Source organism: Amphibalanus amphitrite, unplaced genomic scaffold, assembly GCF_019059575.1.
Source record: "Amphibalanus amphitrite isolate SeventyFive unplaced genomic scaffold, NRLGWU_Aamphi_draft 000350F_arrow, whole genome shotgun sequence".
Taxonomy (NCBI): Eukaryota; Metazoa; Arthropoda; class Thecostraca; order Balanomorpha; family Balanidae; genus Amphibalanus; species Amphibalanus amphitrite.
In genome coordinates this window covers 15,103-31,014 of record NW_024881845.1, presented here as the reverse complement: position 1 = coordinate 31,014, position 15,912 = coordinate 15,103, and the positions used below count along the sequence as shown (strand labels likewise).

Genomic DNA, 15,912 nt, shown 5'->3' with positions numbered 1-15,912 from the left:
GTGGACGTTTTGCCCCACTCTCTCTTCTATGTATGCATCAAGATGCCCTTGTTCTTGCAATGAGTGTTTTTACGGAGCGAGCGAAGCGAGCGGAGTCTTACGTAGAATAACGGAAATTTCTGAGTATGAGCGGCCGGCCGGCCGGCCGGCCGGCCGGCCGGCCGGCCGTGCGGACGCTTTTGCGAGGCTTATATCTCAGCAACCACTTGACCGATTTACACGCGGTAATTTTTATAGGGTAGCTTCATTCCTTCTACCAAGTATTGGACTATTCCCGATGCATGTGAGTGACCCCTTATGCACGTGCCACGTGCAAAACGAAGAGGTGTCAGTTTTGCAATTGTTGCAATATTTCGGTAACTACTTGGCCGATTGCGCTGAAAGTTGGCAAGTAGGTAGGCACCCACTAGGCACTGCATATCCATGTGCCAGAGTTGGGGTGCTGCTGCACGTGCGCACGTGCAGGGGTCGTTTCCAGATCTCGAGAACGGCTGGACCGATTGCGCTCAAATTTGGTACACAGTTAGGGACCGGTTAGTAGGGTGCCGTGCAAAAGCCAGTCGGGACCCATTTTGCACGTGCGCACGTGCAGGGTGCCGCTTCCAGATCTCGAGAATGGCTGGGCCGATTGTGCTCAAATTTGGCACATCGCTAGAGACCGGTTAGTAGGGTGCCGTGCACAAGTCAGTTGGAGGTACCCCCTCGAAATTTCGCACGTGCAAGACTCACCCCCTCGCTCGCTCCGTTAGTCGCCCCAAAAGGCGCTATACTGGTGGTAGGTATGTCAATATTTTTAGTTAACTTCACTTAGCCTTTTTACGGATGGGGAAATTGTCTTAACCCGCGCCCGGCTAGGGGTCCTGGATTTCCACGCCCTGCTGGGGGGGTGGGTGTTTGAACACCCCCCTTTCTAACTCAGCTCCTGGGCCACGTAGCGATACACGGAAGGCGGCGTTCGAAAGAGCGTAAAAAATAATGACGAAATCACTTCGGTCAATTATTTGGTAGGTCAAAGGTCAGGCCACCACAGGTCATTGAAGGCAAAATTTCGCCGATTTCCAGGTCGAATGTCGACAATTTCCAAGAGGCCAACGCAAACTCGGGAACCAATAGAGCTACAGCGCCGCGGAAAAGCGCATTCGATAGCCCTATTAACGCCCTTTCTGAGTACTTATCTCAGATTTGACCTAACGTCAACGGTTTTACCTGCAGGGGGCAAAAACTGCAAAAATAGCCGATTTTTTTCGGAAACAGTTTTTCTGCAATAACTTTTGACCCAAGCCTTGTGCGAACTTACTTTTACCGGCATCGTGTTCCTCTCGTCAAGACGCATCGAATGAACTATAATTTGACCTTGGAAGGTCAGCTTGAAAATTTGACCTCAGGTCAGGGTCATGACCTGACTGGAAAGGGTCATGTTGCATATCAGTCGATCCGTATCGTCGAGCTGAACACATCTAAGGCGTTTTCATCGCTCTAGCATGCCGCTATCAAAAGTTATTTGCGAAAAACTGTTAGATACCATTCGTGACCTAAGATGACCTCAGGGGCATAAACAGGGGTCACGGACACCATTGTCATGTTCAGTGTGTCTAAACCACTTGTAATTCAGTGTTTGGGAGTGTTTATAATGTCTTTCGTCCAAAAGAGGCGCATTTCAATTTTCTCCCATTGACTTATAGGTAGGTAATGGAGAGGTCGCAAAATTGACCTGACCTTAGGTCATCGATATCAAAATTCTGAGATATAAATTTTGTACATGCTATTGCTTTTAGCAATCGCTGAAAGTTTCAAAGCGATCGGTCACTCCGTGTAGCTATGGCAGACATTGAAACTTTTTATGAGGTGAGGTCACTTCAAGTGTCATGGTGACCTGATCTTGAACGACCTTGGTCTGAAATTTTTACAACATGTGTAGAATTGATGTATGATAAGGTGTACTGAAAGATATTCGCAAAAAACCACAGGGGGGGGGGTGTGTTCAAACACCCCCCTCCCCAGCAGGGAGCGGGTTAAGGGGCGCAGGATCGATTATTCCTCACTTTTACGACATCATGCCGCCCTCGACCGGTCTCGAGCGGCAAACTGAACAAATCAACCAATCCTGAATGAAACATTTTGCCGGTCCTGTGTGATAGGTATGTATGTATTTTCAGCTTCCTCGATGTAATTATACTAGGGAAGAATAGCGCGCCGAGTTCTAAAGACGTTTCGCATGACCTTAATGATTCGAAGCCTGTGGCTGTATTCCAATGCGTTTAAAGCCGGCTACAAGAGAAAAATATGCCTTGCAGATTCAGTCGCACAATATCATAGGTTTTACACTTCCAAACACGCTGTTTTATTTCAGGGCCAACGGTTTCCCATCGCATGATTCTTGTTTCCAACTCGCCCACACAGGCCAATTCCGTGAAGAGAGCGCTTGGTGTACCGCCTGGCCGGCCCGGCCCGATACCTTTTGACTTCCACGTCCTATTGTAGTTCCCGGCAGCGAGGAGTGGTCTACCTCCAGTTCTGCGGACATGCTAGTTAACATGTCCGGAACAGTGCCCACGTCACCGCACCACCAGTTTGTTTACGGGCATTTTTCGGTCGCTGTTTGTTTCCTCTTCGTTTGTTCACACTATATAAGCCGGGCAATGGCATATTATGGCGGTGCAGTGGCTCCCCAGCCACCCAAGATGAAGCAGCTGGTGAGTGATTAGCAGACCAGGCGACAAACTTTGAGCTGATTTTGTAACCTCTCAATTGATATATCGGATTACTGGTTCTATGATTTATAACTTTCGGATCAAGTTACCATATTTAGTGTGATTTTTGTTTTTGTGAAGCGTGGGGTGCGTGTGCTTGTGTGGAACATAGGTACCAGCTCTTATGATGTAGTATTGCTACAAATGCTTTGCTATTGGCTAATTATTCATGTTTGTGTAAGTCCCGATAATTAAATGTGTGCCTTCCTTCCGACAGGGGCTGCTGACCATCCTGCTGGGGGTGACCGGTGTCGCCCAGGGCTTTTTTCTTCCCTATGGAGGTTTCGGTGGATTCGGAGGGTGAGTGACTCACCATGTCAGAATTAGAGTGCTATTCCTCCTGTTTTCTTGGAAGTAACAATAAACTAATTGTAGAAGCTATTCCGTGGTGGATGCGTTTTCCGTATTACTTTTGGTCAATATTTACGGTAGGTACGCAATAAAATGTCCATTCGATATGTCCAGATTATGCTTTTGAATTTTGAGTCCTCCAAGTGATTTCGACAATCTTTTGGCATGGTCGACGATAGCGATAATATATTCGTCTATAACGTAGTCTCTATCTCTCCCAGGCTGGTAAGCCACAGCGTATCTCCGGTGGTGCAGCCCATCATCATCAAGCCACCGGAGCCGGAGCCGCCGCCAGAACCGAAGGTCGAGGTGCACGTGCACGGCGCTCCGCACGAGCCGCCGCCGCCGGAGCCGCCGCCACACCCGCCGCCACCCATCATCATCGTGGCGGGACCGCCAGAACCGCCGCCACCGGAACCTCCGCCGCCGCCTCCACCGATCATTGTGCTGCCCGCGGGAGGAGGTGGTGGAGGAGGACCTCCCCCGCCTCCGCCGCCCGGAGGACCGCCCCTCGTGGTTCTGCCCGTCGGAGGCGGCGGAGGAGGCGGACCGCCGCCGCCACCTCACGGCGGTGGAGGGCCCCCGCCGCCCCAGATTCTGGTGCTGCCGATGCCGGGCGGTGGCGGCGGCGGCCCGCCTCCGGGTCCGCCCCCACCCCCGCCCCCACCGATCATCACCCCGGTTTACGCGGGATAAACTGGTCGATCTCATGTGTAAGACGGCCGTCCCATCGTCGCTGGCAGAAATGCTGGCTTCCTAAAAGTATTATGTGGTCTATTGATCAATGTTCCTATGATGCATGTCATTTTGTGGATAAACAGGTACGACGATTTGTTTGTGTCTGGCTTGAATTGGGTATATGTTCGGCTACAAATAAATGTTTTGGTCCACAAGCGTGTGCTTATAAGTTTATCGCGATCGATTGCTATCGCTTTTAAGTATGGCAGCTTTTTAGGAGTTGTTGAACTTGACAGTTTATCAAATGTCACAAGTAGCGTAATACTAGACTCAATGATTCTCTTGAAACATTTTCTTTTTCGTCTATTGCATATGCAAATTCAGCTCTTGAACTTCTATGTATACGAGTAAAAGCAGTCTTAGTAAAACTTGAACAGTCTTAAGACATTATGGACCTGTTCCAGCGCCTTCAGAAACCTCCAGAAACCTCCAGAGAGCTCTAGAACTCTCCAGCCAGCATCCCAGCGCCTCCAGTAACCTCCAGAAAGCTCTCGCCAAAGCTCCAGAAACCTCCAGTAGCCTCCTGTCCGTTGCGAGGTCCATATTTCACTGGAGGATCACTGGAGGCTCTGGTCTACAATCATGGCGCACATGTGACAATTACGAATGTAAACAAAGGACATGGGACCGTTAACATTACCATATTTTTTAAAATCTTTCCTACTAGGTATGATTAAAAACAAATTTTGTTTTTCAAGAGTGAATTATCATCATTGATTTGGTATCCCTGACACCAATCTCCGGGAGTCTCCAGATTGCGCTCCCGCACCTCCAGTAAAACTTCTGGTAGAGCCTCTAGTCAAGAATTTCTACTGGAGGCGCTGGAACAGGCCCTATTTAGTATGTTACCAATGATAACTAATAATGTGATTATCTGCTTATTATTAGATGAATTGCTTACCCGTACCGATGGGTGTTTCGGAGAGATGATGCAACATAGAACAGAGACAGAGACATAACAGTTTTCAAAGGTGAACTTGTTTATAGATTAATCAGGATAGAAAGGAGCTAAAATCTTAAAAAAAAACACACACACAGTAACTTCTGTAACTCCCCTGTTCGTCATCGTGACAAATCTTTGGGTGTGCAACAAAGCAGAATTACAACAGTTCAAAATATTTTACGAGAACATTAGGTATAGGGGAAGCGGGGGTAGCACCGCCATGTGGGAAACACCGCCATCCTCTCTATCGGCAAAACTCTGAATTGTAAATGAAAACACCCGCCATTTCGGTGTCCGAACGGAAACGGGACACCGCGTGAGGTAGGTTTCGCTAAGATTTATTTGATTTTGAGATCGCAATTGCCCATTTTGTGAATTTCAAACCATCGTTGTAATCATTTGGCATGTTTTAGCAGCAAGTAAGTGGTCATTTCAATTCAAAATGCCTTGATTTTTACGTTAAATTTGAGGGCATGAAGTGCTCTTCGTTGAGAAAGGAATTACAGAAGAATCGCGTCCCGGCTTGTTTTGCTGTCGGGGCGTTGTCGGTCCATGACTGTGTGTGGGGTAACACCGCCATGCTCGGCGGTGCTACCCCAAGGGGTGGCAAAATGGACAAAGCCGCAATGATGATTCACTCAGCTCGGAGAAGAGCTTTAGTTAGGCCGCAAACGTCGTCTGTTTTTTAACCTCACGTTTGACTTCACTGGATGTTTCGAAATAAACGTGAATTTGTCATGCTTTGTATGCATATTGTCCGCAACAAACAGTCTGATCTGTGACAAACTAACAACCAACTCTTGTGTGTCTTATATGAGTTTGAATTACTATTTCAGACAGCAGTAACGCTTCCAAGGGTGGCTGTCACCGTAAGGCCGATCTGTGGATAACATCGCCATCAGTGGCGGTGCTACCCGCACATTTTTTGGAGGACGGAAAATGCAGGACTTGTTTTCAATGTCTGTAAAGTAGCGAAATTTTATAATGGAGCGCTGGAAACTATGCCAACATGTAGGAAAACATTCCTACTTTCACATGAATGCAAAAGAGCTTCGTTTTTACTACGCATATCAGCTCGGTGAGCAGAAATGCTTAAGGTGGCGGTGCTCCCCCCGCTTCCCCTACGTAAATCAGAAAAAAAGGAAAAAATGTGTCAGGACAGCTGATGTGGGATAAACGTACGTTTTTGCCTGATAAAACCTCAGTAATACGACCCCCGTCAGTTATAATCTTGCTTGGAATGACAAATCGAAAGGCAAATAAATATGCCGCTCTTCAATTCGTGTGTGCGTGCGTTCCTTCTGTTTTTGTTTGTTTGTCTGTTATTATATGTTTGTTTCTTGTGTTTTGTTTTGTTTTGTTTTGTTTTGTTTTGTTTTGTTTTGTTTTGTTTTGTTTTGTTTTGTTTTGTTTTGTTTTGTTTTGTTTTGTTTTGTTTTGTTTTGTTTTGTTTTGTTTTGTTTTGTTTTGTTTTGTTTTGTTTTGTTAGGCCCTTTCGGTCTGACAAGACCATTTCAGAGCCGGAAGGATGATAGGAATTAGGGGGGAGACATTGGTCTGGGCAGACACCCTAGAGAGTCGCCGGGGCTGAGCCCGTCCGAATGGACAGGCCGACCAGCCCCCCAAGCACTCTCTGCACCCGGCTACGGGATGCGCTCCCACATGAGCAGCGGTGCCGCTCCAAGGGAGCAGCCCGCATGAGATAAAGGTGCCTTTCCAGCCCGGAGTGGGGGTTGCGGCGTGGAGGAGAAGGATTTCAGTATCCTGAATTCCTGAGGATGGAAGCGACGGAACGGATGGTTTCTTGTGGCAGACCTATAAGCATAGGTTATTCAGATCATCGTCCCTTCGTTTAGTTTGATTGTTTATTTGTTTGTTTTTATATGTTTGTGTTTTGTATCAGACCTAAAGGCTTTGTCTTACTAAAATCATTGGGCCATGGAATGCTTGAGAAAAGCGAGACATTGAGCTAAAGCGACCAGCAGTTCTGGCGTCGCCGTGGCTCAGCCCGTCTCGAGAGGCAGTTCCCGCCACCTAGCCGTTAAACCGCCAGCACAATCACAGCGATCAGGGGCTCACTCATACCGCGGCTGCCACTAGCGGCCTGTGGAGGTGATAACCAGATGCCAGTCCGGAACAGGGGGTGATTGGTGGGGCATCACTAGAGAACCATAATGGTTCGGTTCCAAGAAAGAAGAAAGACGTTCGCAAAGTTATTGGCATTGCGGAAACTTCAAAGAATGCATTTACAAAGCCCTTTGGAGTAGGTACATAGGAATTGCTTTAACGTCAACACCAAAATGAGCATAGATACTTCTCCAGGATTCTTTACAGGATGGCTTAAGTTTATCTGATAAAAATTAATTTGAACTTTTTGGGTATAGATGATTCTGTGCCTACTTAGGTGTTTATCAAGCAGAAGCTTTATTGCTTGAGCAAAAAGGCAACAAACAGTTTGAGTGAAAATTTATGACAGTGCTCTGCCAAATATAGCCAAATCTGTTAGCGAATCCAAGATCCGTACTTTATTAAAAAAGGAAAGGTAAGAGAAATTGAAGAACTTCATCGCTTTCCCTTTAGTCAGCTGTTGCTTATGTCCGGTCCTTTTTACACGGCTTTGGTCGGCTTTCAGTTTCAGTCTGTTCATCTGTGTAATGACGCCAGCAGGTGGCAGACACGCCGTACTTCACTAGCCACAGGTGGCGCCACATTCGTGAGCCAAGGCTCCGTTCTTCGGGTGTGGGCCTCTGAATTATGAGTCGCGGTATGCACTGTGCATTGCATAATATGTCTTGGACCAAACGCCAACCGGGTGACGCCTGGCAGCTGGGCCGCGTGCCCTGCAGGGATCTGGAAGCCGATGACTGGTCCTAAGGACGATTAATGGTCCCTGGAGCTAGACTGATGCTTACGACAGGGCTGGAAAATGAAGCCAAGCTAAATACCTGAATGTATAGAGTTCTCAAACTATGTGGGGATCCATGTTATGGGGAACTTACATTTGAGGAGCCCGACCCACACTTCCCTGAAAGGCCCTCAAACTGGTCTCAGAACACCCTCTTCCCGCATCAGGTCACCGGTGTTACTCTTAGAGACCCAACCTCGATCTTTGGGCCTAATTATGAAAGGATCTCACACTTGTTTGAATGGGCTTAGTTGGCTTTGAACTTAGAGAGACCATGAGGGCGGACCCCGATGCCTCTACGGATCTCCAGTCCTGCTCCAACGCTTTGGTATCTCGGCTCACTCGAATTATAGTCGTGCGCAAGTCACATCTGACATCTATGTTGCTTGTGGAAGCTTAACCCGCGCCCCGTAGGGCTACCGGCGGACCCTACCACCCGTAGGGGGGGGGGGCGTTTCGGCCCCCCCCTAAGATCTCGGAAAGTTACCGGCCGATTTTCAAAATTCAAACGGCGTTTGATAGCCCTACCCGGGAACTACCTTGTGACCAAATTTCATTGACCTAGGTCAAACCGATGACGTCACAGGTCAGGTCAAAGGTCAGATTTTCACCGTTCACAGGCACAGGGCTGGTAAAAAGCGCCGATTCGCTGATAATATCGGAGCCAGAACAATAGCTGTACAAGCTATTTAGGGAGCCAGAAATAAGCGTTTCAACGCAAGTATGCATGTGCAGGATAACTGTTAAGTTTTGTTTCATATTTATATTTTAATTCTACGACAAACCTTTAAAGGGACCCTCCCACCTTCAAAAAAGTTAATGAATTGGCACGAAAGTGATGTCGCTCGGTTCAGAAAGAGCGAAAATGAATATCTACCAAATTTCATCGAAAAATATTCACCGGTTTTCAAGATATTAGACTTTTACTTTTGTTTACTTTTTGGGATCTCCGCTGTTCCTAGCGACTTTATTTGAAAGTGCGGCATTTGTTGCGCGCAAAGCAGCATATACCACCGCGTGCTACCAAACGTTTTAGTAAAAGATTTAAAAATCGTTAGATCTCCGCTGACGTCACAAATTCTAAGGGGGCATACCAATGCACTAGCCCCTTAGAATCCGAAAACTGCAAGTTTGAAATTCCATATCTCCGAATTAAAGCATTTGTCGATGTTGTGAGTGCCCAAACCGGTATTTGCAGGCCATGGCCACCAATTTGGCTATCTCAACTCAAAACTAATGTTAAGGTGGGAGTGTCCCTTTAAATACAAGATGCCTGAGCACGAATATTAAATTAGTAGCAGCATTCAATTTCCCAATGAGGTCTTATGCTCAATGTTTGTCTACAAAGTACAAAGCTGGTAGCCTATTCAGAATAGCTGTAAATGCTTACCGCGAACAGCGTCAGCATTCATCAGTCGAGCGCCGCCGTTTTTGGTACACCTTATCATACATCAATTCTACACATGTTGTAAAAATTTTAGACCAAGGTCATTCAAGGTCAGGTCACCAGGTCACTTGAAGTGACCTCACCTCATAAAAAGTTTCAATGTCTGTCATAGCTACACCGAGTGACCGATCGCTTTGAAACTTTCAGCGATTGCTAAGAGCAATAGCATGTACAAAATGTATATCTCAGAATTTTGATATCGATGACCTAAGGTCAGGTCAATTTTGCGACCTCCCCATTATAAGTCAATGGGAGAAAATTGAAATGCGCCTCTTTTGGACGAAAGACATTATAAACACTCCCAAACACCGGATTACAAGTGGTTTAGACACACTGAACATGAAAATGGTGTCCGTGACCCTTGTTTATGCCCTGGGGTCATCTTAGGTCACGAATGGTATCTAACAGTTTTTCGCAAATAACTTTTGATAGAGGCATGCTAAAGCGATGAAAACGCCTTAGATGTGTTCAGCTAGACGATACGGATCGACTGATATGCAACATGACCCTTTCCGGTCAGGTCATGACCTTGACCTGAGGTCAAATTTTCAAGTTGACCTTTCAAGGTCAAGTTATAGTCCATTCGATGCGTCTTGACGAGAGGAACACGATGCTGGTAAAAGTAAGCTCGTACAAGGCTTGGGTCAAAAGTTATTGCAGAAAAACTGTTTGCGAAAAAATCGGCTATTTTTGCAGTTTTTGCCCCCTGCAGGCAAAACCGTTGACGGTAGGTCAAATCTGAGAGAATTACTCAGAAAGGGCGTTAATAGGGCTATCGAATGCGCTTTTCCGCGGCGCTGTAGCTCTATTGGTTCCCGAGTTATGCGTTGACTTCTTGGAAATTTTCGACATTCGACCTGGAAATCGGCGAAATTTTGCCTTCAATGACCTCTGGTGACCTGACCTTTGACCTGAGCAAAAAATTGACCGAAGTGATTTCGTCATTATTTTTTACGCTCTTTCGAACGCCGCCTTCCGCGTATCGCTACGTGGCCCAGGAGCCGAGTTACAAGGGGGGGTGTTCAAACACCCCCCCCCCCCCAGCAGGGCGTGGAAATCCAGGACCCCCAGCTGGGCGCGGGTTAACACTACGGAGAATAGGGCTCCGTAACTTTTATCAGTTGATGAGGACCTAGTGTTGAGGGAACGGGGAGCCACAGAGCCTTCTACCATTGGCGGTTCATTGTATTACCGACTAGTTTAGAACACAAATAATGATATTCAAGTGGCCTTTTCATTTTTATCAATGCAGGACATGCAGGGTTGCGGCTGGTTGCGGCACGGGCAAACTGTACATTTCATGGTATGTTGGTTGTTGTTCGTTTGGATTTGAAGTTGCTCCTTTTCTGTATAGTACATCTCATAGCAATATCATAGACCACCTACCTCAATATTTTAAGCTGGTCAAGCTGTGGAGCTAGACATATATATGGCGCTTGTTTTTATTTTGAAGATGCATACGGATACCTAGCTCAAGTGGCTAAAGATACTCACTTATTTGCCAACCAACCCAGTATGGTTAGCATATTTGTTACAAAATCAAATTAAATTTTGAAGATTAAGATATGTTCCTCTTCTGCATGTTTTTCTTTTTGGTACGTCATACTCAAACTATGCTTATATAAGCAATCCTGATTTTTATTTCAGGCATTTTGTAACTAAAATTAATATTAGACTTTCACTTATAGTGCCTTTGTGTTACAGTTCTCAGCCTAGGACATCATCAATCATGTGTATCTCAGATGATGCAGACAATGACCAGCCTGCGGAAGATCTATGCTAGTGGGTGAGATGATGAAATTTCCTCTGTTGGTGAGTCAGTATTATATTTTTTTTGTCAACAACATTCATTGCCTTACATGCATTTGTGCCTTACATTTCTGTCACCAACCAGCTTAAACAAAAGTAGAAGAAATTATATACCTACCTACATTCTTTTGCTGTGTTTGACACCAGGCGATGTCCTTAAATCAGGATACATCAGTGAGCTATAAGTAAAACTAAAATAGTTACTGATGATGTTTAAGGTGTTCCTGAAAAAGGACGTTGTTCACTGCACTTTCAAGCCTCTTCTGTTACGCGTGTTGGGAGCCACTTTTCATGGCCGAAAATTTGGTCAGAGCCACCAAAACCATTTTTACCAGCCCTGCACAGGCAATTCAAGAAATGTGCTGTGAAATCGAGTAAATTGGTAATTTATTGAAAACCATCGATGGTATATTGTTCGTCAAACACATACTTTGCTATCTGAGGTCACTGATACCAGGTCAGGTCACAGCGAGGTCAGGTCACCGGGGGTCACAATATGAATGTGTCGTGTGATACATGTTTTATGGTCCATTTTACATGACAAATGCGATTATGTGGGTTAGGCAGCCTTTGGGGCCAGCCTAGGTCACGTTTTGGTGAAGGTCAGGTCAAGGTCAGGTCAAATTAGGTCAAATTTCAAAGTTGATATTTTTGCATAAAATGGGTATCCATTCGATGCAGCTCGTCACGGGGAGTCTAATGGTGGTCTTTGTTTTGCTCTACGAGTTCTAGAATTGCCAAAAATTGAGTTTGAAAATTTGACGTCATCATTTTTGAACAGTTTTTTTCGCTATAACTTGGCCAAAAAAATGAGGTATCGATCTGAAATTTGGTATGTAGATAGAAGACGGTAGGTACTATCACATATATTCCTTTTTTCGAAACTCAAAAAACTTTTTGGATTTTTTGGCTAATATATCCAAAAAAATGCTTTTTTGATTTTTGGGGATCAAAACTCAAAAATTTCAAAAAGCCGAGATAGCAGTTTTGTAGCCCTGTCAATTCTACACCTTTTATGTCTTGATCATTTTTCTGTATCTTCAAAGCTGTAGGCCTGACAGGTCTTCTCGCGAAGGTCTTTTTTCGGTCGAAAATGACAGAACATGACGTCACTCTGACGTCATTTGTGGCCAACCTATCACAGCCTCTGGAAAAATTTTTGGTCACAATGTGTAAAATTGATGCCCGGAGGGGTCCTGAAAGTTTGGTGGCGATATCTCCAGCCGTTTAGGAGATATCGACCGAAAAGGACAGGGGGGGCCGTTTCGGCCCCCCCTACGGGGCGCGGGTTAAATGAAAACAGCAAGGATCGATAGACGAACACATACGCTTTTTTTGCGTGAGGTGATAGGAATTTCCATGTGTCGTTGCGTTGTTTCTTAGATTGAGCGGCAATTCTAAAGGAAAAAAGTGACGGCAATTTTCAGGAATGGATTTCAGTGCCATGTGAATGAAAGATTTTCAGCTTCAGCACCCGTGAAGTTTCATAAAGAGATGACGCTATAACTTGTATGCACCACATAATGCGCCAAAAATGTCCACATGCTACCTTACCGATAGCAACCTACATATACTTCTAGTCTCCAGATGCCCATGGTAAGAATTTGCATACTATTCTCGATAGGCAATCAATCACAAATAAAATGATTGTTCTGTTACTCGACGGTAAGGTGGTTCTGTTTTTATGACATGTTTGCTAAGGTTTCGTGGCCAAGAGTAAAAGAGACGTGTGCTCGTTTGTTCGCGATTTCTTTCAAATGCTGATCGTTGGGTTTCTCCCATTTGTTGCCCACCTTCCCGGATACATTGATACAGACTGTCCTTTGACTTAGCAATGTTCCGATGCCAAGAAAAGTAAAAAGCGGTGGATTGCATATACAGTCACCAAAGGTTAATATCCTTTTTTCCTAAGCCAACTTTGCCGCTGAAAGATCATAATTTCAGTTGGTTTTCGCATCTCCTTTGAGTCGCCAATATTCGTTAAGTGCTCATTCTGTGGGGACTATATACCGATAGTATATACCTTTAGATGAACAGCGATATTATGTAATTCAGGTAATTCAGCGAACGAAAGCCTAAAGGATACTCGTCCCGCCTTTCCTCCACATTGAGGTGCTGGGATCCCGTATCTGAAACTGCACCGCAGTAAAGACGTGCCCAGCTCTGTGGCCATTTTATATGTAAAGCGGAAAATGTATTGGAACTCGCTGCCGGAAACCGGGTTCAAACGATAGCCATCTCTCACGGACTTTTATGGCAACGCTTCTGCGACTGTTCAACAATAGATGATTGCCGAGACGCCAAATAAAATGTAATTGCCTCGCTAAGTAAAAACGACCAGGAATATGGCGACATGAACAATGCAGCCATGTCTAACGAATACGGTTCCCACGGACGATACAAACAGTCAAAGGCTGGGCTTCCTGACTCGCCCAATAGTGTTCCGAGACATGACTTTTTGTTTACGAAGGAAAACAACATTGAAACGATGTGGCATGGGTTACGGTCATGACTTCATGAAAGTAGAACACTCATGTTTACGCGCATTTAACCTTCACCCGTTTCACACAAATGTAATGGGATGAAAAACAAACTAGAATTGCCATTTTATTATAAAAATTGGAAGCTAATAACAAAGATGTTAACATTATTAGGCACAGTCTTACCTGCTCATCGAATACACAGTCTTGTAGCGTGACCTTCCCGTTGGACTGCATGCCCCAGCCTCGACGACAGCTAATGTGTAGATATCGCCGAAGAAGCCATGTAAAAATGCACCCCACGTGACCCTACTTGTTGGTTTGCACGAACTCCATTGAACTCATGGATTTCCCCAACGTGGATGTACCGCATTTTGCGGTATATCCACTCTCGTATGCAATATTCTGGACGACGCATGGGCTAGATTACTGAGTCCACATTATTCAGCATTGTTACAGGCTATGCCAACATGATAGTCTGGGCAAAACATAACATCATGGCCAATCATATGTGGTTAACTGGCTGTACGATAAATATTTTACTCTTTGAGTAAGCTCAACAACCAACATGTGACTGTGTGGGTACTCTGTATATAGCATTTATGTCTGTGAAACTCTTTGAAAGGCGTCAAAGGTTAATGGCGTATTTAATATCTATGTTGAACAGCGATGCTGCTCATCGTCATTTTAACCCGCGCACCGACGGGGGTCTGCGCCAACTTAGTACCGACGGGGGGGGGGGGGGCGGATGACCGCCCCCCCTGAGATCTCGAGAACGAAGCAAGATAGCGACAAGCGGTAAACGGCATCGGATACGCACGGTCAAGATCTACAATTTTTACTAAGGTCATTTTCAGGTCAGGTCAAAGATGACGTCACAGGGGTCGAAAAAGTCAAAATGGCGGCACTAGATATGGAGAGAGTTTTTCTCGAATAACTTTCGAATTAGTCAAGATAGGAACAAACTAAGGGCATCATCGTGATCCTCTCGTCAATCCGCATCGAATGATATATATGTTGACCTCGAAAGGTCAAGGTCAAAGGTTGACCTCAGGTCACGTGACCTCGAGGTCATCATGTATATCATTCGATGCGTCTTGACGAGCTGAACACAATGAGACCATCCACGCGTCTGTATCTTGTTCCTGTACGGAGTTATTGGCCAAAAACCTTTGGTGACCTTTGATGACGTCACATGACCTCACAGCTGCCCAACAGCAAAACAGACCTCAAGGTAGTGAAGGTTGATCGTATATGAAGTCATGTATGGTATATGGGGCCATTCCGACCCGTTTTAGTGGTAAAAACAGGGAGTTGATTTTTCCCCCATTGACTTATAATGGGGAGGTCGCGAAATTGACCTGACCTTAGGTCACCGATATCAAAATTCCGAGATATACAAATTGTAGCTACTAATGACCTAATAACATCCTGCGACTTTCAAAGGCCTCCGACATCTACTGTAGCTCTGGCACGGTGACAAAGTTGCAAAAAAGTGACTTGAGGTTGGGTCATTCAAAGTGACCTGGTGACCTGACCTTGAAAGGTAGGAGGTTCAAACTTGCACACCATGTGTAAAATTGATAAGGGAATAGTCATACCAAATTTCGCGGCGCTACGCGCCGCGGTTTTCCCGCTATTCGCGAAAAACCTCAGGGGGGGGGGGCGGATATCCGCCCCCCCCCGTCGGTGCGCGGGTTAATATGTCGTGACAAAAGTAGTGGGATGCAAAATTTGTGTCCTTTCGAAACATTGACATGTCACACACTACAAATGGGTGCGTTAAATATGGGGATGAATAGAAGATAAAATAAATAACGGAAGATAGACGTTGGGCGGACTACAAAAAAAATGGCATGTCTACAAATAAAACGATCACATAATTAAATTGTTGACATCAAAGGACGCTTCGCCATTATGCAACACAGGCCAGCGTTATGCTTTACGGCCTATCCGTAATCCATTCTGTTAAAGGAAAACCACATCTTGGACGTCTCGCACATGGCACCAAAGCAACGGACATTGTCCGGAGAATAAAGTACCGTTCCGTGTGTCTGTGTGTGTCCATGTGCGCTGTGCGCTGGTGTGACCAGCCGACCGTTAATTGATAACGGTACTCTTTGTAAGAACGTGTGTACTAAGCTACAAAAACTACAAAAGAAGACGGAACTATCACCGTCGTGCATGCACATTCGCGCACGCACCGGGACCAGCTGTCACATATGGCAGCTGTGTCATATGAAGGCGTGGTTTCAGCAGAAATACCTACAACAAATACCGAGTATGAGCGATTTGTATTTCGCCATAAATAAAGTGCTATTATAGGCAGTGCTTGTTTTGGTGAGCTTGTAGTCGGAACAACGAAGCTTCAGCCGAGATTTTCTAAGCTGCACAACATAAATTCAGAGATCACATTGAAATCGATTAACCCGCGCCCTGCTGGGGGGGGGTGTTTGAACACCCCCCCTTGTGGTTTTTCGCGAATATCT

The 15,912-nt window shown here is 45.5% G+C and overlaps 1 protein-coding gene across 1 annotated transcript; it reads left to right on the top strand.

The window, feature by feature from the left end:
- Positions 1-2,199: 2,199 nt before the first annotated feature.
- On the top strand, positions 2,200-3,994 carry LOC122389237 (formin-like protein 5). The gene is made up of 3 exons (XM_043381071.1): positions 2,200-2,693; positions 2,968-3,050; positions 3,323-3,994. The coding sequence occupies exons 1-3, from the start codon at positions 2,523-2,525 to the stop codon at positions 3,795-3,797; spliced, it is 729 nt and encodes a 242-aa protein (XP_043237006.1). The 5' UTR covers positions 2,200-2,522; the 3' UTR covers positions 3,798-3,994.
- Positions 3,995-15,912: the final 11,918 nt, after the last annotated feature.